The sequence below is a fragment of the Phoxinus phoxinus genome (assembly GCF_949152265.1).
Source record: "Phoxinus phoxinus genome assembly, chromosome: 16".
Classification (NCBI taxonomy): domain Eukaryota; kingdom Metazoa; phylum Chordata; class Actinopteri; order Cypriniformes; family Leuciscidae; genus Phoxinus; species Phoxinus phoxinus.
In genome coordinates, this window is record NC_136891.1 from 20,236,830 (window position 1) to 20,261,115 (window position 24,286).

General features: G+C 39.9%; 4 protein-coding genes across 6 annotated transcripts in view; 2 read left to right on the plus strand and 2 right to left on the minus strand.

The window, feature by feature from the left end:
- selenol (selenoprotein L) overlaps positions 1-24,286 on the minus strand; it is a 193,465-nt gene that overhangs the window by 55,065 nt on the left and 114,114 nt on the right. The window lies entirely within an intron of this gene.
- Positions 2,100-12,696, minus strand: sprtn (SprT-like N-terminal domain). Its single transcript, XM_079639096.1, has 5 exons — positions 12,134-12,696; positions 11,015-11,114; positions 7,585-7,713; positions 6,994-7,285; positions 2,100-4,858 (listed from the first exon to the last, which is right to left on the minus strand). The coding sequence occupies exons 1-5, from the start codon at positions 12,439-12,441 to the stop codon at positions 3,786-3,788; spliced, it is 1,902 nt and encodes a 633-aa protein (XP_079495222.1). The 5' UTR covers positions 12,442-12,696; the 3' UTR covers positions 2,100-3,785.
- On the plus strand, positions 13,372-15,897 carry exoc8 (exocyst complex component 8). The gene has a single exon (XM_079639676.1). The coding sequence runs from the start codon at positions 13,522-13,524 to the stop codon at positions 15,574-15,576; it is 2,055 nt and encodes a 684-aa protein (XP_079495802.1). The 5' UTR covers positions 13,372-13,521; the 3' UTR covers positions 15,577-15,897.
- Positions 18,191-24,286, plus strand: part of trim67 (tripartite motif containing 67) — a 49,522-nt gene continuing 43,426 nt past the window's right edge. For 2 of the 3 annotated variants that reach the window (XM_079639088.1, XM_079639090.1), the window contains exon 1: positions 18,191-19,038. In XM_079639088.1, coding sequence (XP_079495214.1) covers positions 18,274-19,038 — 765 coding nt within the window. In that variant the 5' untranslated portion in view covers positions 18,191-18,273. The remainder of the gene's footprint in view (positions 19,039-24,286) is intronic. The other variant, XM_079639089.1, reaches the window with a different exon arrangement.

Genomic DNA, 24,286 nt, shown 5'->3' on the forward strand with positions numbered 1-24,286 from the left:
GGTTTGTTACTGACGTGTTTTAAAATAATAATAACACATATAAATATATTCTGTTCTAAAAAAGAGATACTTATATTCACTTTAAGAAGTGTTAAAAATAAACATACTTTTATAAATATTCACATTTGTGAAACGCTTTTCACAATACACATCCTTTCAAAGCAGCTTTACAGAAAATGCAGTCCACATTACACTTTAGAGTGATCTGTTATTATCAGAGCGCAAACTGATTTTGTATTTATACATTTCTGAAATACATAACTTAGACAGTTACCTCTGGCAGTTACCTATGTATTTCAGAAATGTATAAATACAAAATCAGTTTGCTAAAAATATATAATTTAAACAATGTAATAATTTAAGGCAGAAACAATGAGCTCATTGAAATAATGAATACTTGTTTGTTAATACGTGATTATGACATTTAGAAAAATTTAGTATAGGTGCAGGTTGATATAATATAAATGTGTTGCATGCATGTATGTGTGTTATATTCTAATTTAGCATTGTAATTGTGATTACTGGGTGAAATCCTCTAATGGCAGCTAAGACCTTGGCTTGAAGAACACATGGGCAGGAAATGGCCGGATGAATTGACTGAGGGTGAGGTCAGGGCCGGGATCCCAACATGGAACAAAGGTGTCAGTGGCGGGCAGATGGTGACCGCGATCGGCCACGGATCCGCCCCTCTGACACACACACACACACCCTGCTGCAGCTGGACACAAAGCATTGACATGAGGCCATTACAAAGACAGCACACACACACACACACACACACACACACACACACACACACACACACACACACACACACACACACACACACACACACACACACACACACACACACACACACACACACACACACACAGCTAAACTTCCCTGCCTTCTTTACCAATGAACTGAATATCTACAATCTGGCTGAAACTTGTTATCTGTGTGACTCAGTGAGTTGGGATAAAGATCCGACCAGTGACCACAAGGTCGTTTTGTCATGTTAAAAAACAACAATGTAAAACAATTAGCTAAAAATTAACAATTAGCCAAACAATTCCAAAGTACCCTTTCTTTACCGTTTCTTGTGTCATTTCTATGTTCTGTTCCACATCAACACATGTTGTCCACATGAAGTGCCTTACAGTGAATGCTATCACTTTGATCCATTCATTATATATCGACATTATACATTTTGCCCTTATCATATGTCCTAACGTAATTCAATCATCCTCCAGGAAGTGACACTAATATTGGGTGGGGAAAAACAGCACAGACATGTGATTACTTGTGGTATTACAAACTAAAACATTCCACCCTGTTTAACAAAATACAAATAAATCTGATAATATGCATTTCCAAAGATTAAATTAACACCCATTACTTCGAGAGGCTGCCAATGGGCGGAGCTTGACGTCCAACCACACCTTAACTCTTTCCCTAAACCTGATTGAGTTAAGCCCCACCCCTTTGATCCACAGAGGTGGAGCTGGACAAGATCAAGCCCCACCCATTCAGCTCTACAATTATTTCTATCCTGCTAATTATTTACACAATGACAAGTCATTTTAATTATTAATAAAGTAATTAATAACTATTAAAATGTCTGAGCTTGACCAGAGCTTATTTTGTAAGGGGCCGTTCACACAGAATACGGTTTTGGATTTCACTGTGCTGTTTTTCCATTGTTTTTCTATGAAAGCGCTCTAAATGGTAGTTTTTGACGGTTGCGCTCGCGTATTTTGCAGCGCGCATGACACAGGGTTCTAAAAAAGCAGCGCTCAATGCAAAAAGTGTTCAATTTTTAAAAACCAAGACCGTGCTTTTTTTCTGTCTGACTGCTTTTCTATAGTTTTTCCATGTAAACATGCTAGATTGACGTCTTTTACCCTTATGTTTGCGTCTTTTGCCCCATCTCACACAGAACGTCTAACCCACCTGCTGCAGACCCTGCTGATGACGAAAATGACACAATAGGGTAGTGCACGGAGAGTCGTGGACGACCTAAGTATACTTTGGGCTTTAGGGTGTGGGTTAGGGGTTAGTTTCTGTTGTAGCAATTCACCTACAGCTACCCAACTTGTTTTTTTTTTTTTAACAGAGTTCAAAAGGTACCAGAATTGTCCATATGTAAAATCAGGTATGAATGAAAATAAATACCACCTAGTCCTAGAGTGTTTCAAGAAGACAAAGGGATACCAAATTAATTAATCGAACATTTATTTCAACAAAAACGTTAACAAAGGCAACAGTCAAATATAAATCAGGCACAATTTTAAGGTATAAAACACGATAGAAAATCCACTTAATATTTTAATAATAACATTTAAAACAACGCACAAACATTTGAAACCACCTTAAGGGATAGTTCCACCCAAAAATGAAAATTTTGTCATTTACTCACCCTCATGTTGTTCCAACCCCGTCTGAGTGTCTTTCTTCTGTAGAACACAAAATATATTTTGCAAAATGCTGGCAACCAGACAGTTGACGTTAGCCATTGACTTCCATTATATATATATATTTAGGTCTATAAACTATAGAAGTCAATGGCTACCGTTAACTGTTTGATTACCAACATTTTTCAAAAATAGAAAGAAGAAGAGGTTTGGAACAAAATGAGGGTGAGGATTAATCGTGAGAATTAAATGATAACAGAATTTTCATTTTTGGGTGGAACTAGCCTATCTCTTTAATAAACTTCTAAATATTTTATTAAAACATCTGAATCAATATATAACCATTTTTAAAACAAAACATCTGGTCCTAAATGGGCCAACAGTAAATTGTGCAAAACTTTTCAGTCCCAACAGAGAATGATGCATCATTATCACAGTTTTGCCTTTATCAGAACCTGTAGTGCATGTTAAAACCACATGCACACATTATAAGTTACGTCACTGCCTGGAGCATGACAAACACTAAACAAATCACTGCGTCATGCAGGTAAATCAATATTATGTTCTTGGGCCTATAAGTGAACCACGCCAAAACTAACATCTGCGTGTTCTAGGTGTAACATGAGCAGCGTGACCTCGTCATCAGCCATTGTTTACCGAGGCGGGTCGCTGGATTTGAAACACAACAATACATCATGACTCTTATCACATGGTGTTATCCTGCACGCCTTGATATTCACATCTGGGTGGGGTTCATTTTTTGAATGTGTGCATTCCTCTAAGGCACAAAGCACATGCAAAATTATTATGCAGAAGGCGGCACAAGCTCCGCCTCCATACATGGGACAACCTAACAGAGCTGTTATTGATGACACCGAGATGAAAACGACCTTGCAAAGCCTGATCCGGCAGAAAAGCTAAGCACATCTAAATCCCACAGCGGACAGCCAACACGAGCGAAATTCAGTACTGCTGAGTCGACATGAACCGCGGACATCAACCCACACAAGGACAGTGACGTCTCTTCAAACAACTCACTGGGTTTCAACTAAGCTGTCAATCAGTGCTGCTGACCACACCCAACATTCTTCCCATGATGCAAATAATCTTTTTACAAAATTGAGGTAGAATAAGTCAGTAATTGGTACAAAAGGAAATGTGATACTTTTTGTGGGCTATTGTGGTGCTAACGACTTCTAAATTTATTTTAAGAGCCGTGACTTACAAAGTTATTGCATTTGAAGTAATATGTCTAACCACTATGATATTAAATAATATGTAATATTTATATTTACAGCTATACCTGAGTTTTGAGCACAGGAATCCAATAGAAAACACCTTTCCTAGCTTTAGTAAAGCCCTATGGCCTGTACTTGATGTTTTCAGAGATTACAACAGACAGGAATCTAAATGTTCATTGATTGCAGACTCGGGTACTTTGATGAGGCACACAGGGCAGTGGACGGAGATCTGGACTGGAGGATTGTTTGGAACGGCGTCTCCGACCTCCTCTCTCTGCTGCACTGCGGACGTGGCGGACTCACTGACTGTCCGCTGGAAGTAATCAAAGATATGATCGGAGTTATGCTCTTCCCATGATCTTTTCTTGGCTCCTGAAGGCGTAGTCCCTGATGTCCGGGGGCTGCCAATGTTTCTAGGGCTCGGAAAGTTGGATTCAGGCTTTCCGGAGTGCTTGGACCTGGACCCTGAAGTAGTTGAAGTGTGTGAACTTTGGGGAGTGCCAGTGTTTCGGGATCCTGAGCTTGCAGCATCTGACCCTAGATTTTGGTTACTTCCGAAGAGCTTAGAAACGTAACCTGGTGTGCTAGTTGCAGACTTTTGAGGGCTTCCGAAAGCTTTCGACTTTGAATCTGGGAATTCTGTTTTAGCACTGCTTCCAAAATATTTGGAGAGATACGACTCTATAGAGTCAGGCTTTGGCCCTGTGGTGGTGGATGAATGATGGTTATTGATCAGGCTTGTTTTCCCAAAAGGTGTTGCGTCTAAGGCACTAGATGAAGATGCTCCATTACATTTAGCAGGGTTTGCTGTCGTGACATCTGTGGCAGGCTTGGAGGAACCGGGAGCACTGGCTGCTCTCTCCGGAGATTTGAGGACTATGGCCTGGAAGAGATCTTGCACTGACCTCTGCTTGCCTCTTAAGTCTTTGCCTTTGGAAATCCTCACAGGTGAGCCGTTGACGTTGATAAAGGCATTAGTGTTGCTAACAGACTTTCTGCGGGGAACATTCGATGCACCTTTGCTGACTCTTTTGGGCAAGTTTGTCTCAATGGGCCATAGTCTTGGAAGGAGCGGAGAGTCAGGGGGAGAGACCAGAGGTTCAGGTTGCGCTTTAGGAGGACTCTGACTCGGCATGTTTGTGGAAGTCTGCGTGTTCCCTCCGAGAATAAACCCTCTCCCACTGAATGGAATGACATTTCTGATGTCTTGTAAGCCAGAGCCTGAAACACAATACATATAAATTAATTGTCCAGAAAAGTATACAATGTGGCACTATCAAAACAATGCTCTTTGTTTGTGCAAACGGCCTGACATAGCATCACTGGCTCAACCAATGTCATAAGTCACGGATCTATGGAATTGTGAACAAATAAACTATCAGTGTTGGAGCCATTTTATTAGAACCAGGAAGTTACATTGGGGTAGGACCATCTGTAAGTTTGGCCAAACAAGGGGAGTTTTTAGGAAACCTGAGGTGCCCTAAACAAGACTTGCTCTTTTTAACAAGTCGGGAACCGGCATGCAGGAATTACAAGATTCTGACTTGTTAAAGGGGTGGTTTACTGCTTTTTTTCTTTGCATGATTGTATTTATGGGGTGCAATATAACATGTCTTCGTTTTTTTGGGGTTTTTTTAAGCCTTATTTTTCATAAATTTGACCTTTATTGTAAGCCGCTTTCTCCTCTGTCATTTGAACGACCGGTTGACTTCCTGATTCTATGAAACCACTCCCTCAGAAACAGGCATGGGCTCAGATTGGTTAGTTGGGCCGGTGCGTTGTAATTGGCTAAACTGCGCAGTGCACGTTGTCCGGAAACTTCACGCCCATCACCTTTACGGGCGAAAGTTGCATGTGCTCTGGTCAAATGTAAATAATGGTTTCAATACTGCCGTACAGTTTGAGCCAGAATCAGACCCAGAAAGCGGCAATGAAGAGAGTCAAGCAGAACCTCCCCAAACACGGCTCTTACAAAACGTTTCTGAATGGTACATTTAAAAAAAAATTATTATTCTATTCTACTATTATTATATAATAATTTCGATACGCTGTTACTTGAAAATGCCACTGCTGACACTTGTTAGCTTTTGAGATACGGGTTTCTCCTGATTAAACATTTAATATAACATAATAAATGACTGAGTAATACCGCAGCTGAAGTTTGCTGTTGCGATTACATATATATATATATTTTTTACTTTATACACGTTTGTCATGTTCATGTTTTAGAAACAGTTTCTTGTTTAATCCGGCATTGAATTCGTGGAGATTCTGGAAGCGGTCTTCCGTAAAATGCGCAGCACAGAGAGCTACGATTGTAATTTTCAGGAACATAATAAAACAGAAATTGTAGCCATTGTTGACGAACTACAGCGCCGTCCATAGGAAGCCCGAACACCGAAGACATGACAGCTGGGTGAAAATAACACACTTTCGACGGCATGTAAGCTCTCCACTATAATTCTTCCTCTTCCACAACGCCGCAGAAATATGGCCACGCCCCATTTTTTGCATATTCTGGAGGGAGGGTTGATGTAAATGTATGGGTTAGCTACGTATAAAACCCGGGAAGTATCTCGTTGTAGTCCCATTCGAGTCGTTTTTGTAGGCATTAAACTTCCTGATTTTTAAAAGACAATTTATCTGCTTACGTTGAACTTTCAGCGCAGCAACTTTGCAGATACTGTTCATGCACCAACAGCAACATTACACACTATTTAAAATGAAAAAAGTGAAATCTCAATCATCCACCCCTTTAAAAGCATTCATGTGCTCATAGAGCTTGTAATTACAACTTATAAACTTGTATCACTTGACTGCTGCAACATCATGTGGAAACACTGTAGTAAAATGTAGTTAAGCCATTGATCTATATTTATGATGGATCAGTGAGTTAAAATACCTTTGTTTAATAATTAGGAATTAAAGCTCAGGTATACTTAAAGGTGCATTCTGTAAGAATGACAACTAGTGGTCAAAATAGGTACTGCAGTGCAATTCAAAATTTTGCACATTTTGATTTAGTTTTAGTCATAGTCTTTTGGCTAAAATGCCAAGTAGTGTCCATGTAAACGTAGCTATTGTGACCCTATCTAACATTTTCATTTCATTCTTATTCATTGATGAAAAGGTCAATAGATTTTACTCAATTCAACACAGATTCATTTTTCTAACAAATAGTGTTGCCATAGAGTACCATACTCTATTTGAATCTATTATGAATCCTATTTGAAAAATCTTTCTAGTAGAAGTGGTATAGAAACTTCTGACCTTTTTTTTTTTAAACTATGCACATTTGTATGAATAAAAGTCAATTTATACGTTGTTTAATAATGTGGTAATAGCGAATTGATCACCTGTTGTGCTGCTGGGAGGCTTTGAACTCTTGGAGATCTCATTGGAAGGATTTTTGTCTTTCTTTTTGTCGCTTTTGCCTGTTTTCCCATAATTCTCTGGCTCTTTGATTTTGGTGTATGTTCCACCGCAGGTCCTTTGGTGCTCAGCCCACCAGAGATCTCTGGCCGAGGGAGGTCTGTTCATCGCACGCTTTACGTAGCCAAAGAACGGTTTGCGATTCTGACAGGGTCCGTTACAGCGCCACCAGTGCTGCCTGTACACGTCAACCTCATCGTGAAACGAGTGATATATCTGTGAAAAGAGAAGCAATACAGCACAGAGATTGGTGTCATAATGTTCTGCTAGTTAAGTCATGGCGTATGGAATACTGTTTCCGGGTCCAAACCTATTCTCCATTTCAACTTTCTCAACAATCATTTATGAGCACTATTCATTTATAGCAGATCTATAAGCTAAGTTTACAAATACAGTCTTCAGGCTCCAATATTTTAACAATTCATAAAAGATGAATCACTGTCTGGTCAACTGAGATTGCTCAGAAACTGACACGTGACGTCAGACTTAATAATCTGATCTGTTCACGGTCTTACGGTGATTTTGGTGCCGCTTGCTTGGTTGATTCTGTCCATGTGTTTGCAGAACTCTGGTCCGTGACCATCTCGATCTCTGTTGTTTTGAGTCACAAAGAGAAGAGCGTGGATCATCTCATGAAGAAGAGTCTGTGGAAAGAAACAGTAACATTAAAATCAAGCTGCAACTGATCATGAAATACATTTAGGGAACTTCATTTTAAATTTTCCTCAGATAAATTTATAAGGTGGAACGTGTTATTAGATTAATGATATAGATTACAAAAATAAACTTTTTTTCTTTAGAATAGGGTGCATTGTTGAATTGTGCACAGTAATACCAAACGCCTGTGCTAACCCTGTAATGCCTGACATATGAAATAATATATATCTTTTTTCTTTTCTTTTTTTTTAATGGAACAGTTTATTGAACCTTTACACAAAATATAAAAAAAGGTATGCATATGTGTTTTATGTTGAGTATCATATTTGATACAATATGGCTTTTATGACTCATATAAAATACATATTATATAGCTAGTGAGAATACTGAGTTCACACTCGATTCTAGGAAAATAATACCTCAATTTTATTCAGAGACTCAAACTAAGCGAAAATGTGCAATTTGTCCTTTATATGGTCAAAAAATAAGATGAAATTATGAAAGCTTGTAGGGAAATAGATGACATTTTTATAACTGTATGGCAGAATACTTGCATAAAATGCATATACATATCAGTTGTCACTCTTTATCTCCCAATACCATGAAAGATGATATTTAAATACTTAAAGCTCATTATTTTTTTTTACATTTTCACACACACACACACACACACACACACACACACACACACACACACACACACACACACACACACACACACACACACACACACACACACACACACACACACACACACACACACACACACACACACTAAAGTAATCCAAGTTGTTTAATCTAGTAAATATTCATCTTGAAATATTATGATTACAATATTGAAGTTATTATTACGTTGTTATTATATAAATATCATTAAAGATTACATTTCACAGCACAAAGACTTACTTTGGACATTTAAAAAAAAAATCTTAAAAAAATCTTTTTGATCTTTTTCTTGCTGAAAAGTATAAACTATGGGTGTATTCACACCAGGAAAGTTTGCTAGTTCACTTGCTTTGGTCCGGACCAAATACAATGTAACAATGTAAACCAAACCACATGTGTGTTCATTGGACAGACATTCTCAAGCAGGGAATAGCAGGAAGTGCAAAAACAGGCAATTTATGGAGATCTTTCGTATCGCCATTTTTATTATTTTACTGATTTGGTGTTAAAGGGTTAGTTCACCCAAAAATGAAAATAATGTCATTAATGACTCACCCTCATGTCGTTCTAAGCCCGTAAGACCTCCGTTCATCTTCGGAACACAGTTTAAGATATTTTAGATTTAGTCCGAGAGATTTCTGTCCCTCCATTGAAGCTGTATATACAGTATACTGTCCATGTCCATAAAGGTAATATAAACATCATCAAAGTAGTCCATGTGACATCAGTGGGTTAGTTAGAAGTTTTTGAAGCATCGAAAATACTTTTTGGTCCAAAAATAACACAAAATAAGACTTTATTCAGCATTGTATTCTCTCCCGGGTCTGTTGTCAATCTGCGTTCAGGACTCGGCAGTGACGCTGCTGACGTAAGACGCTGATGACGTGTTATCTGGTGCGCCCGAGCTTCGTTTACAGTCTGAGGGAGACGCACGCTATATTCAAGCTATTCTACATTGTTTGCGTGGATATCATTTTTTTAATGGTGCGTAAATGTGCATGTCGCGGATGAGACACTTTTACAGCGTGCGTTTCCCTCAGTCTATAAATGAAGCTCGGGCGCACCAGATAACACGTCATCAGCGTCTTACGCCATCAGCGTAACTGTGAAGGATTGACAACAGACCCGGGAGAGAATACAATGCTGAATAAAGTCTTATTTTGTGTTATTTTTGGACCAAAAAGTATTTTCGATGCTTCAAAAACTTCTAACTAACCCACTGATGTCACATGGACTACTTTGATGATGTTTATATTACCTTTATGGACATGGACAGTATACTGTATATACAGCTTCAATGGAGGGACAGAAATCTCTCGGACTAAATCTAAAATATCTTAAACTGTGTTCCGAAGATGAACGGAGGTCTTACGGGCTTAGAACGACATGAGGGTGAGTCATTAATGACATTATTTTCATTTTTGGGTGAACTAACCCTTTAAGAAACTTATGAGCATCATATGATACAATGTCATCTATACAATGTTGTAATTAGGATTTTGCGAAGACGAAGATGTGCTGCAAGACGGTTCTGGCGGAGAAAGCATGCTCTTCACTGATAAAGTTCTAACATTATTAAAAATAAGTGAACAGTCAGTAATAAAATAAGAACAACAAATACACAAATTACAAGCAGAGATGAATACGAAATATCAAAGTTACAAAGTCTAATTCCGGTACAGAAATGAATAATTAAGACTATATGTAAAATAACACTATTTGTTCACTGTAGAAATTAAATATATAGTTTAATCTTTGTTAAAGATGTATTTCTTTTTTATTAACATCAATGACACAGACAACAGTAGGAATATTGGGTTTCTGCTCGGAGCGAGAAAAAATTACAAACATCTGGTTTCTTTTTCAACTATGACATAACCGAGAGAATACTTGCAGAGAATTTAAGACGAGTCCGTCTTAAGGAAAAGCAAAAGAGGAATCAATTCGGTGTTCGAGTGCTATAACGCGCCTCTCTCTCTCTCTCTGCGTGCGCGCTGTGGTCACAGATAACACGTGAGTCCCGATTTTCGCCTCTTCTTCTGTGTTTAAAATTGTTTGAATGTGTAAATTGGCAAGATGGTAAAATTTTGTAGTTAACCCGCGAATCACATGTGTGCCGAACAGCGGGGCAGCCGGTCCGTACGGATCAAAGATCAACTGCGATCCGTTGCAACACTAATGTATAGGCATTTCATCACCCCAAATTACATAGTAAAAATCTGACCCTGTCAAAAAAGGTGCAGTGCTTTCTGCAATTGGGTCGGTTCATGTTCACACCGTAAACGAACCGTACCAGAGTTCGTTTGGAACCGTACCGAGACCACCTCTTCAGCTGGGTCTCGGTTCGGTTGTTTGGTCCGCACCCGAGTGCGATTGCTGTATTCACACCTGCCCAAAAGATCCGCACCAAGGGGGGAAATGAACTTGAGTTCGATTCAATTGAATGAAACAGGGCAGGTGTGAATACACCCTATCAATCGAATGACATGTAGAAGATTGCGCACAACGGGTTTGCCAGTAAAGTAAAGTTTAGAGGCTTTAGAAATTTCGATTTCGAAAAAAGCTTAGGTTGAGGAATTTTCACTTTGACTTTAAAAGTGAAGAAAGTCACATTTAACCAACCTGTACGAGATCTTTGCGGGGTCTGAGCTTCAGGAGAGGTTCACTGAGTCGAATAGAACACAAGCCTCCTCTTCCCTCATAAGAGCAAACACCAGCACACCTGAGGGAATCAGACATTACAGTTATTACACAAGTCAAAGTCATCTATCTATCAGATATTACAGTTATTACACAAGTCAAAGTCATCTATCTATCAGATATTACAGTTATTACACAAGTCAAAGTCATCTATCTATCAGACATTACAGTTATTACACAAGTCAAAGTCATCTATCTATCTATCCGTCCATATCTATCTATCTATCTATCTATCTATCTATCTATCTATCTATCTATCTATCTATCTATCTATCTATCTGTCTGTCTGCCTATCTATCTGTCTGTCTTTCTACGTGTATATCTATCTATCTATCTATCAGTCTGTCTATCTATCTGTCTATATGTCTTTCTACGTGTATATCTATCTATATATCTATCTATCTTTCTAAGTATATGTATATCTATTCATTGTCTGTCTATCTATCTACCTATCTATAAATCTGTTTACCTATCTATCTGTATTTAAATCCATCTATCTATCTATCTATCTATCTATCTATCTATCTATCTATCTATCTATCTATCTATATTCAATTTGCGTTATTGACATGACTGTAAATAATTGTAAATAAATTGCCAAAGCTTGGAATACATAGAAAAAAAGAAAGAAAAAAACATCAATATGATAGAAGAAAATATTATAACATAACATAAAAAAACAGTGTAACTAGATAGTAATCTATACAAAAATAACATTCTCTTAACTATCAATAGATCTGTCTGCCAAGTCTATCGATCTGTCAATCTATATATAACAGTTAACGTTATATATATATATATATATATATATATATATATATATATATGTCTATCGATATATCTATGTGTCTATCTATATGTATGTATGTCTGTCTGTCTGTCTGTCTATATATATATTATGTGTATGTGTATATATATATATATATATATATATATATATATATATATATATATATATATATATATAACGTTATATATGTCTATGTGTTTGTTTAGCTGAGCATTAGACAGAATCCTGTGCGTTGGGTTTGTGACTCTTACAGTGTCATCCTCGGACTCCACTTCACCTCCACCCCGCTGAGTTTCCCCCAGAAGAACCTGTCGTTAAACTGCAGGAACATGGCTCTCACGTCCGGACTGGGGTCCAGCGTCTCCCACGACTCATCCACGATGGACAGCGATCTCTCAGGACTGGGTCTGGGCTGAGAGAAGGGAATCACACCAGAGTCGTCGATCTTACGCTTTTTACTGGACGGACAGTCTTCTTCATCACTCCATCCAGCAGCCGATGTCTCCTGATCAAACTCCTCTTGTAAACGAAGAGCGAGTAGAAAGTCGTCATCCTCCATCTTCAGTCTTCTTTATTGCGAATAGATCAAGTAGATGACACCATCAACCAGCTAAAAACTCCACATATAAACATCAATCACGACCAACGAAACTCCCACCTCATACATTAAAGGGTTTAGTATAAAGTTCGGGCTAATCGAAGGTTTTCATGAGTGTGACGATCACGATACTGATTAACGTATCAATTTTTTGAAGGAATACTGTCACAGCATTTCCACTAGATACCTTTGAAAAAAGAATTGTTGGCCAATCAGAAAGTCACACAGGGAAATTGAATGCTGGGAAATGTATTTCTATTTTTTAATTTGATAATATACATGAACAGCGATACACGAGGGATATGTTGATACACCTGCAATGCCCAAACAGATAAAATGAAGTTACAAAAATAGAATAAATAATAATAATGCTGTGTAACGTTATTCTTAAGTAAAATGTTGACCGATCAAAATAGTTGCACGGAGTTGATGTAGCTGCTCAAACAAAAACAAACAGTAGAATTTAGTCTTTTGATATTTAATTATTCACCCCGATATTAAAGTTTGGTCTACAGATATTTTCCTTATCAACACGGGGTAATTTATTCATTCATTACTCTGTTAAAACACTTCACACAAAGGACTTGGTGCTGATTTTTGGTCTTGCTGTTTTACTCAAATTGGCACAGATATATTTAAAAATCTGTATAAACTTTTTATTTGTGAGCTATGTTTGTAATAATGTGTATGAATTAAAACATATGTGAATATGTAGTTTTTTTTATCAAACTATTTATTTGTTAAATCTCATTATAGGCATATTAACATGGACAACAACAGCAAAATGCATGTAAAATACATCGAATGCAAACACATTTTATAAGTATTTTTAAATAATTCAAAAATACAAGTGCGTGAATCTTTGTTGTGTATTTTGAAACGTTCGCTCTTCACGTGATGTGAGTGACGTCACGGGGAGGTGTCGCGAGTCTTCTGTTGAGGAAGCGCTCTCTCTGCAGCTATACTGCAATGACTAGCTGAGCTATTTACACATAATTATATTCACATTTGTACATCTTCTTTCGCCGTAACATCCAAAAAATGGCAGACACTGGAAACCGTTTGCGTAAGTTGCTGGAATCCCCTAATTTTGACCCTCAGTCGTACGTGAAGCAGCTCTCGCAGCAGTCCGACGGGGACCGAGATCTACAGGAACACCGTCAGAAAATACAAACACTCGCCGATGAAACCGCACAAAACCTGAAGAAAAATGTTTATAAAAACTACAGGCAGTTTATTGAGACAGCCAAGGAGATTTCATACTTGGAAAGTGAGATGTATCAGCTCAGTCACATTCTCACCGAGCAGAAGAGCATAATGGAGAGCATTACACAGTCTCTCCTGTCCACGGATAAAGACGAAACAGCCAAAGAAATGCTCACAGCCTTCCCAAAGGAAACAGAAGAGGTCAAACAAAGAACCCTAACCACGCTTTTGGAAAAAGTGGAGGGATGCAAGAACATCATGGAAACCCCTGGCAGATATCTGGTCTACAATGGAGATCTTTTGGAGTATGACGCGGACAACATGTCGCAGATCCAAAAGGTCCATGCGTTTCTAATGAACGATTGCCTGTTAATTGCAACCTGGTTGGCGAACAGACGCGGCGCTGTGAAATACAAGTACAGTGCATTGTACGACCTGGAAAGCTTTGCGATTGTAAATGTAAAAGACAACCCTCCGATTAAAGACATGTTCAAAATCCTCATGTTCCCAGATAGCCGCATCTTCAAAGCTGAGAACAGCAAGATCAAGAAAGAGTGGCTGGAGATCCTGGAGGAAACGAAGAAAAACAAAGTGGCGAAAGACAAGCACACAAAGGAAGAGGAGGTGCCGACGTCGCCGGTCAGGCAGGACGTCTCCACGAACCCATTTGAAGATGACGAACCACTGGATTCGGAGGAACTGGTGGATCTGAGTCCCGAATGGATCCAGGAGCTTCCAGAAGACCTTGACGTTTGTATCGCTCAGAGAGACTTCGAGGGGGCTGTTGATCTTCTAGACAAGCTTAACGAATATCTGAAGGAGCAACCGGTGAGCCCGCGGGTGAAGGATCTCAGGGGGAAGGTGGAGGAGCGCGTTCGACAGCTGACGGAGGTTCTGGTGTTCGAGCTCTCGCCCGATCGCTCTCTCCGCGGAGGACCTAAAGCCACGCGGCGAGCCGTATCCCAGCTCGTCCGCCTGGGCCAGTCCACGAAAGCCTGTGAGCTCTTTCTGAAGAACCGAGCCGCGGCTGTCCAAACCGCCATCCGCCAGCTTCGCATCGAAGGAGCCACGCTGTTATACATCCAGAAGCTCTGCAACATCTTCTTCACGAGCCTGCTGGAAACCGCCAGGGAGTTCGAGACGGATTTCGCGGGGAACACCGGCTGCTACTCCGCCTTCGTGGTCTGGTCTCGTTCGGTGATGAAGATGTTCGTAGACGCCTTCAGCAAGCAGGTGTTCGACAGCAAAGAGAGCTTGTCCACCGCCGCCGAATGCGTGAAGTTCGCGAGCGAGCACTGCAAGCAGCTGAGCGACATCGGCTTGGACCTGACCTTCATTTTACAGTCTTTGCTCGTGAAGGACATCAGGGCGGCGTTGCAAAGCCAGAAAGACATCATCATAGAAGCGACCAAGCATCGCAACTCTGAGGAGATGTGGCGCAGGATGAACCTGATGACTCCTGAAGCCCTGGCCAAACTCAAGGAGGAAATGCGGAGCTGCGGGATCGGCGGCTTCGACCAGTATACGGGAGAAGACTGCTGGGTCAACCTGAGCTACACCATCGTGGCCTTCACCAAGCAGATGATGGCGTTCCTGGAGGAAGGGCTGAAGCTGTACTTCCCAGAGCTGCACATGGTGTTTCTGGAGAGCCTGCGGGAGATCATACTGGTGGCGGTTCAGCACGTGGACTACAGCCTGCGCTGCGAGCAGGAGAGCGAGAAGAAGGCCTTCATTCTGCAGAACGCTTCCTTCCTGCACGAGACGGTGCTTCCCGTAGTGGAGAGGAGGTTTGAGGAGGGGGTGGGGAAACCAGCCAAACAGCTCCAGGATCTGAGGAAGAGCTCTCGGACTGTCAAAGTCAATCCCGACAGCACCATGTCCGTTGTTTAAATGGGAATCAATGAGCATGATGATGCACTACTTTAAGAGGTCTTAAAGTCTCAATGCATTTCATGAAGTACTCTCATATGACTCGTTTTTGGTGTTGTGATGCACTCCTAACTCTCACTGGAAATACCAATTATGTCATTATTTACTTGCCTTCGTGTCAAACCTTTTTTGTTGTACATGGAAACCAAAATGAGAATTGAAAAAAAATCGTGAGGTTTCAAATGGGCGTCAAGCTTAAAAAAAATCAACATACTTGTTTTTTTTATATTTCATCCAAAAATGCCTATAATGGCATTGAATCAATGTTACAATGTGATGTTGGTTCAACAAAATTAGAATTTAAAAAAATCTTACAATTTTCAAATGAGTGTCAAGCTTAAAAAATGGCAATAAAGCACTATTGAAAAATTAGTCTTAAAACAACAGCTTATGGGGTTGAAATAAAATGAGGGTAAGTGAATAATCACAAATAGCAACTTTATAACACTTGCTTTTCATAATTGTATTATCTGTGCTTTATTTTGTTTAATCATTTATAATACACTGTATATTATTAAAGTAAATGGAAATTAATATTGCCCTACAATGAGAACATTTTTCATTCATCCTATTAAAAAAATGCACACTGAAAATGTTTTGTCATTCAATTAAAAAAAATTGGTTCACACCTATATTTTATAACTTATTATATTTTATAACTTGTATATTATTAAAGTAAATGGAAATTAATATCGCCCTACATGTTAAATATAAAGAATATACCACTTCATTTGTCATTTCAGTAAAAAAAAATGGAGGTAGACAACATGAAAACAAGTATTTTTACTGCTCTCTTTTGACAGTTTATAAACTTGCAAAGACATTGTTTTGCTTAAAAAAAAAGGTTAACATGAATATGTTGTGTTGATTTGATCCTGTGCTCCAGATGTCTGAGCTTGTAAATGTAGTGCCCCCTGCTGTACAGGGAATTGTTCAATAAAAGTAAGACTCGGTTCAAAATCCCAAAGCCACAGTCTTGACAACAACCCAGAGTTATTAAAAAATATTCCCCTTTCATCTGTTTCTCTTTCATACTGATGTTTCTGTTCTCTGTCAGACTGCATATGCTTGATCATATATTCACAAGACCTTTTTGTGTTCTGTTTCTGTTGTTTTTGAAACCCTCTTGACACATAGACAGGATGATCATTTGGGGAGAAGGTTTGATGTATATGAGACTTTGATGGATTTACAATAAGAACTTAAATGCATCAGTAAAATCCAACCTGGTCATTTGATCCAGCATGGTTATGGTTATGACAGGAGATGAGTTTTCCCTTGGCAAACCCCCAGCATAATCTCATGGATCAGTCTCGCGCCTCTGAACAACACGACAGGCGTGTGTGAAAGAACAATAACGTCTGCCGTTACTGCCCGCACTGTCAAACCAAATACTCTGCACTGTTCTACTATTAGATTACACTGGACATTAGTTTATTGAAAATTATTTTGTGATTTATGCATTTTCTAACCTTTCTCTCAATTTTCTAATTCTCTCTCTCTGTGTGTGTGTGTGTGTGTGTGTGCTTGTGTGTGTGTGTGTGTGTGTGTGTGTGTGTGTGTGTGTGTGTGTGGGGGGGGGGTATATATTAATGCTGTTCAACTGATTAATTTCAATTAATGCATCCACCATAAAAGTTTTTGTTTACATAATATATGTTTGTATGTATATAAATTATATATATATATATGTTTGTGTGCATGTCTGTGTTTATATAAATATGCACACATGTATACATATATGTGTAATATGTATAGTATACACACAGAGAGACATAATATATATATATATATATATATATATATATATATATATATATATAGAGAGAGAGAGAGAGAGAGAGAGAGAGAGAGAGAGAGAGAGAGAGAGAGAGAGAGAGAGAGAGGCATATGTACACATATATATAAACACAAACCTTATGTTTGGCGTTAATCGGTTTAATAGGACTAATATTGTATATACTGGAAAATTTATAAATATTCAATCAAGTAAACTATTTTAATCTAAAATTGTAAATAATATAATTAAATAAATAATACAGTAAAAATGGGCACTAAAACAAAACCAAAATATACTATAATTTGTAGTCATTTTGTATGTGTATATAAGAAACATCTTTCACTTTAACATTTTTCACATTTATTTTTATATGAATGCAGTAATTTCCACATTAGGATTATGGTGATGTGCGCGCGCTGAAGTGCTCATTAATTGTGTGCTGTAATTAGACTGTGTGGGCAGAAGCAGCTCGATGCTCGCTGTGATACATTCCTTGCCCTGATTATTTACGGCCACTCACAGAAACTGGCGACTGGTCAGCCCTCTCTCAGATGCCAACACAATTACAACGCCTGTCCTCCTTTGACGGGGTTGTTTACACACGAGCTTCTTTAAATTGCAAATTAGGCTTTTTTTTCCTCAAACCGATGACCCTGGAATACGGGACGATAATACAAATTCTTCTCGCCGCATTTAATTAGCGGCATTAAGGGAGTTGTAGTTTTTAAGAGCTCAACTGAAACGGCGGGTATGGGCAGAGTGACAACAACTCCCACAACCGTTCTCTCAGTGCGCATGCGTGGAGCGCGCAACGGAGCTGTCCGCGTCTAGTAGTGCTGCTCTGATTTCATTCAACGGCTGCGCGTGTGAGCGGGTTTATGGACGCGATGGAAGAAGAACTGAAATGCCCGGTTTGCGGTTCTCTCTTTAAGGAGCCTATTATTTTACCGTGCTCGCACAATGTCTGCCTGGCGTGTGCCCGGAATATCATCGTGCAGACTCCGGAGGGAGAGACCCCTCCGCAGAGCCGAAGCTCCGGCACCTCGGACTATGATTATCTGGACATGGACAAGATGAGCATGTACAGCGAGACGGACAGCGGCTACGGCTCATACACGCCGTGCCTGAAGTCCCCCAACGGGGTGCGAGTGTTCCCGCCGGCTCTGCTGCACCGGCACTGCTCCATCACCTGCCCGCTGTGCCACCGCAGCGTGTCTCTGGACGAGCGCGGGCTTCGGGGACTCCAGCGCAACCGGCTCCTGGAGGCGATCGTGTCCCGCTACCAGCAGAGCCGCGCCGCCTCCGTCAAGTGCCAGCTGTGCGACCGCAACCCGGTGGACGCAACGGTGATGTGCGAGCAGTGCGATGTGTATTACTGCGCGCCGTGCCAGCAGCGCTGCCACCCGTCCCGCGGACCGCTGGCCAAACACCGTCTGCTGCCGCCGAATCACGCGCAGGCGGGCATCGCGCAACCGGCCGCAGCCTCCGCGCGCAAACAGGCGACATGCGTGGATCACGAGTCGGAGAACTACAGCATGTACTGCGCCAGCTGCAGGAGCCCCGTGTGCTACCAGTGTCTGGAGGAGGGCAAACACGGGAAACATGATGTCAAGCCGCTGGCCGCCATGTGGAAACAACACAAGGTAAATCACACAGTGTACAGTAGGTAAAACCATGGTAGCTACTGAAATTCATGTACCATGGTATGTTACTACAAGGCGCACTTCCATGAATACCACGTTTACGGTATGGTACTTGTCTTCCAAAAAAACAACAAGAGGGAAACAAAGCAAAAGAATGCCAAAAGAAATGGTATATTGAACTAAGGATTCATATTTAGAGCCTCTTATAATTGGACTGAATGGTACCTGTGCATCCATCCATTTTAAAAGTGCTCAATACGGCTCCAGGGGGTTAATAAAGGACTTCTGATGTGAAGCGATGCGATTTTTGCGCGAAAACGTTTGTGCAATGGAAAGTTTCCAGGTTCGTCATGAAAACATCAATATCAATAAATAACTTTTATTTTCAAGAGTGCAAGTGAAAAGATTTTATATTGAACCTTTTCAGGTTTCCAAACGAGATCATATTTTGGCCTAAACCTGTATTTCTAAAAGTGTAGTGTTATTACCGTGGCATATGGTGATGATTCATACCAAAGTACCATTGCATTTCCACCTGATCCTATCTCTATATCATTGTACCACCACAATACTTTTGCTCTTCCCAAAAAGACAAGACAAAACACTCATCTCATATAGTGTAGTTTTGGTTTTAACTAAGCATCTTCCAAAACACTAACACAACCTTAAGTTAGAATGAATCTAAGACGCACGCACACACACACACACACACACACACACACACACACACACACACACACACACACACACACACACACACACACACACACACACACACACACACAAACACACACGCACACACACACACACACAGTGTCCACTCTGGGATTCTACTCATGCGTGTCTCTCTCAGACTCTCTCTCTCTCTCTCTCTCTCTCTCTCTCTCTCTCTCTCTCTCTCTCTCTCTCTCTCTCTCTCTCGTGTGTGTGTGTGTGTGTGTCAGACTGTGAGTAGGTCAGTGTAAGTGACTTATGCTGTTGTACAGTGTGTGTGTGCGCTGCTGTGATGTGGCAGGGGGTAGTAGGAAATTGAGGAAAGCTTATGTGTGAGAATTACAGTGTGTGTGTGTGTGCGCGCAGTTTTATTGTAGGCGGGGAGGAACTGTGTGAGTGTGTATGAGTCAGTCTAAATTCTACCCTCCCGCTGGGGCTTTTTTTCTCCTTCATGCACTTTAATGGATTCAGATGGAGCCGGAAGAACAGATAATTTGACACATATTGCATGAAGCCGTCAGATTGATCAATGAAACGAGAGCGCACCTTTAGCCCCGAGTTCAGCCTGGATCTCTCTAATCCCCAGGATGGTGCGCTCCGGGGTCTTTATCGGTTAAGTGGTGTTTGTGGCATTCTGCTGGTCATAACCAAACAAAAATGGGCTGTAAATTATGAGGATTGGACATATATGTTGATTTCAATTTAGTGAATAAATCATTAGGTTGGAGATTTAAGTATTGATGTCTAATGATTCCCATCCATTATGATATTTCAGAAGAGAGAGATTACAGTTGTTTCCAACTGCTTTGACACTTTTTCAAAACTATGTCACCTTTTTACAAAACTCTACACACAATTCCCCAAACTGCACAAAATGGAAAATGCCTCACATCTCCTTCAAAATGTAACACTGCATTCAAAATGCCATAAACACATGTCAGAATGAAGCATTTGCATCAAATGGCAAACACTTCTTTCATAATAGTACATTTTTGGATATACCAAGCAAACACTGTTGTTCTATATCTAAAGCTCTTTGGTCTTTCATAGGCTTATACATTTCAATACAATGTTCTACAGTGAAAGTAGTCTGCTGAGAGGGGTAACAAGTACACTGTAAACACCAATGCAATGTAGAAACAGAAACTATTTATCAGGCCAAACATTACTGTTGTATACAGTAGCATACAACAAATCCATAAACATACTGTATGTAAACCAAAAGTAGTATAGGCCTATTCTTTAGAATACAGTAAAGAACACAATTGTGTGTGGGGGGTCTCTGTCCATTGTTGGCATCCATTGTTCAAAACAGGTAATATGACCTTTGACCTATTTATAGGCCTATACTACAGTAAAGCAGTGATTGGTTAGTGATCAGTTAAGCAATTAGTGTTTGCACATGTGAGGAGTGTGTGTGTGACCTGTGCTGCGTTCTAGTCCAAAATTGTTGTGCCCTTCACTCGCTAACTTCCCTCCGTCTCGTTCACTCGGATGTACGTCATTGCTTACGTTGCACGAATGCCCACTACTGGCGGAAACTGCAATCGCCTGAATTGGAACGTCCTAAGCCCTTGATCACTTGGAATCAGCTATGGAGTTGATGTATTATTATTATTATTTTTAAATCCCTTTAAAAATGTGTTTACAGTTTTTTTGGATTGCTTACACACTAAAATTAAAAGTAGTACACTATTAGCAAAACCTTACACTCAAGAAGCAAAACATCAGCCCATATTTGCACAACTATAAGCACATTGTCAACCTCACACTTGTTGCAAAACTCTACACACAGTGATTTGCAAAACAGTAAACACACTTAACATACATTACACACAAAAATCTATCATGAAGTCACTTCCTTGCAATACCAAAGCACTGACTGTCAAATTACCGCACCGTCCAACCAATTGGTTCAACACAGTCATCAGGTGTGCAAACACTTGTTTGCTTAATTGTAGACACACCAATCAGGTGTATAAGCACTATAAAAAGCAGCAGGTGAGTTCATCGGTCTTCAAGCACAATGGAAAGAGTCAGAGAAAGAGTAAGACGAGGAGGAGAATGAGGAGAACAAGGAGGAGGAGGAGGAGGAGGAGGAGGACGAGGAGGACAAGGAGGACAAGGACGAAGAGGAAGGGGAGGAAGAGGAATCAACAGAGGAAGAGATGGAGGCCATGCTGGAGATAGAGGAAGAGGAAGAGGAAGACAAGAAGGTGCTCAAAGAGGACCGAATCTGACAAATGAGATCCGCGCAACACTGGTTGACCACGTTGTCAACCACGGCCTGACGCTGAGGGAGGCTGGACTGCGAGTACAGCCAAATCTAAGCCGATACACAGTGGCAAGTGTGATAAGAACATTTAGACAGGAAAATAGGTACTAGATCTACACTGAACTACACAATTTTGCCTGACACTGTTCTTCAGAGAGTTTTACGAATGGATGGAGAGGAGATCCAGCATGAGTTCATTTACGTAGATGAGGCTGGGTTCAACCTGACGAGAACACGAAGGAGGGGAAGAAACATCATTGGCCACAGGGCTATAGTCAATGTCCCAGGGCAACGTGGGGGTAATATAACACTGTGCAGCCATTACACAGAATGGGGTCCTCCACCGCCATGCCCATATGGGCCCTTACAACACAGCACTCATACTTACATTCTTGGACCAATTGTACAACGTTAACAGCAGCAAATCAAATCGATTATATGCAGAGTTCATATGCAATACATTGTTGTCTGGGACAAAGTGTCTTTCCACCGCTCTGCTCTGGTTCAGATCTGGTTTCAGCAACATCCACATTTCACCGTCCTATATCTTCCACCATACTCTCCATTCCTCAACCCTATAGAAGAGTTTTTCTCGGCATGGCGGTGGAAGGTATATGATCTCCGTCTCCAGGCTGAGGTACCCCTCATCCAAGCCATGGAGGACGCCTGTGACCAGATGGAGGTAGCAGCAATGCAAGGATGGATTCGTCATTCAAGATGTGTCTTTCCAAGGTGTCTTGCTAATGATAACATTGCAACATTGCTTGCGATGAAATTCTCTGGCCAGATCCAGCTAAAAGTGTTTTAGGTTTATCACAGCAGAGTGTAACTCGTGCAAACAGAGTATAGTACTGTGAAACGTGTGTGTTTCATATGGTAACAATGTGTGGTTTTTAAACAGAAGTGTATAGTTTTTACAAGTGTGTTTAATTATGCAAAGGATCTGTAGGGTTTTGCTAATTGGGTGTGTGGTTCTGCTAATTGTGTGTAGTGTTTTGAAAACACGGGCCCTGTTTTGAAAATTGTGCTTAAGCAATCCCAAAAAACTGTAATGCAGCATTCAAATGTATAAAGGTGTGTTTGGGTTGTTTTGAATAAAAAATATATCATTAATATATCATAGAGTTGTTTGTTGTGGTGGTGATTAGACGCAATCTGTGGTGACATCACAATCGTACTGCATTGTGGGAAATATAGGCTAGGTGCCTGAAGTGTACATATAAAGTAGACTCGCTCCCTCGGTCAAAATCGAGGGAACAAGGGTCTGTCCATATAAACTTCCCTCGTCCACTTCACGAAACGCACTTCAAAATGGCGGCAGGGATTCCCCCGAGGGGAAGTGCTTAGGGAAGTTCGCAACTGCGTGTCTAAAAGTGGACTGGAGCGCAGCCCTGGTGAATAAGTGTAGCGTTTTGATTGGTTGTGTTTAGAAAAGGAAAGCAAGTCACTTCCTGTTAGATTTTTGTGTTTTAGGTAGAGAATTGTGTGTAGTGTTTTGAAAAAAGTGTTTTATGCAATTGAAAACGGAGTCAAAAGCTGAGAAATAGCTTATGGTTTTGGAGATTTGTAGTCTGTGTGTAGTTTTGCACGTTGAGTGAGAGGTTTCAAAAATCGTATGACATGAACATATTTTGTGTGTAAGCAGTTGGAAAAAACTGTAAACATAATAACTTGATGTGCACATACTGAACAAAGAGAGATGTAAAGATACAAATCTACATAGAAATATTGTCTGTTAGGTTGTATGCCTGTTTCAACCTTAGAGTAAAAACATGAAACAGGCGATTTTGAGACTGTTTAAAATAAGAAATGAGAAATAAATGTGAGATATATAGTCACATTGTGATACATAGTCACAATTACAAGTAATAAAGTCACAATTACAATAAATAAAGTAACTGTGGGATCAAATCCTCAATTGGGAGATATAAAGTCACAATTAAAATGAATAAAGTCACAATTACAAAAAATACAGTCACAGTTTGAAAATATAAGTTCAAAAAGGCTGAAGGCGCAATTATGAAAGATAAAGTGACATTGTACGATCTAAAGTTACAATTACCAGAAATAATTACAAGATATAAATTGCAATTACAAAAATGAAGTCACAGTTTTGAAAAATAAAGTGACATATAATGTGAGATGTAATGTTACAATTTCAAACAAAAGTTGCAATTACAAGATATAATGTCACAATTAGGAAAAACAAAGTCACAATTTGGAACCATAATGTCACATTGTGAAATATGGTTACAATTA

Bases quoted from the DNA above. Each gene is read 5' to 3' on its own strand.
- exoc8 (XM_079639676.1), top strand. From the start codon at position 13,522: ATGGCAGACACTGGAAACCGTTTGCGTAAGTTGCTGGAATCCCCTAAT.
- sprtn (XM_079639096.1), bottom strand. From the start codon at position 12,441: ATGGAGGATGACGACTTTCTACTCGCTCTTCGTTTACAAGAGGAGTTT. The intron at 7,714-11,014 runs GTTGGTTAAATG...TTCTTTCCACAG, and splicing joins CCCGCAAAGATCTCGTACAG to ACTCTTCTTCATGAGATGAT. The intron at 7,286-7,584 runs GTAAGACCGTGA...CTCTTTTCACAG, and splicing joins CAAGCGGCACCAAAATCACC to ATATATCACTCGTTTCACGA.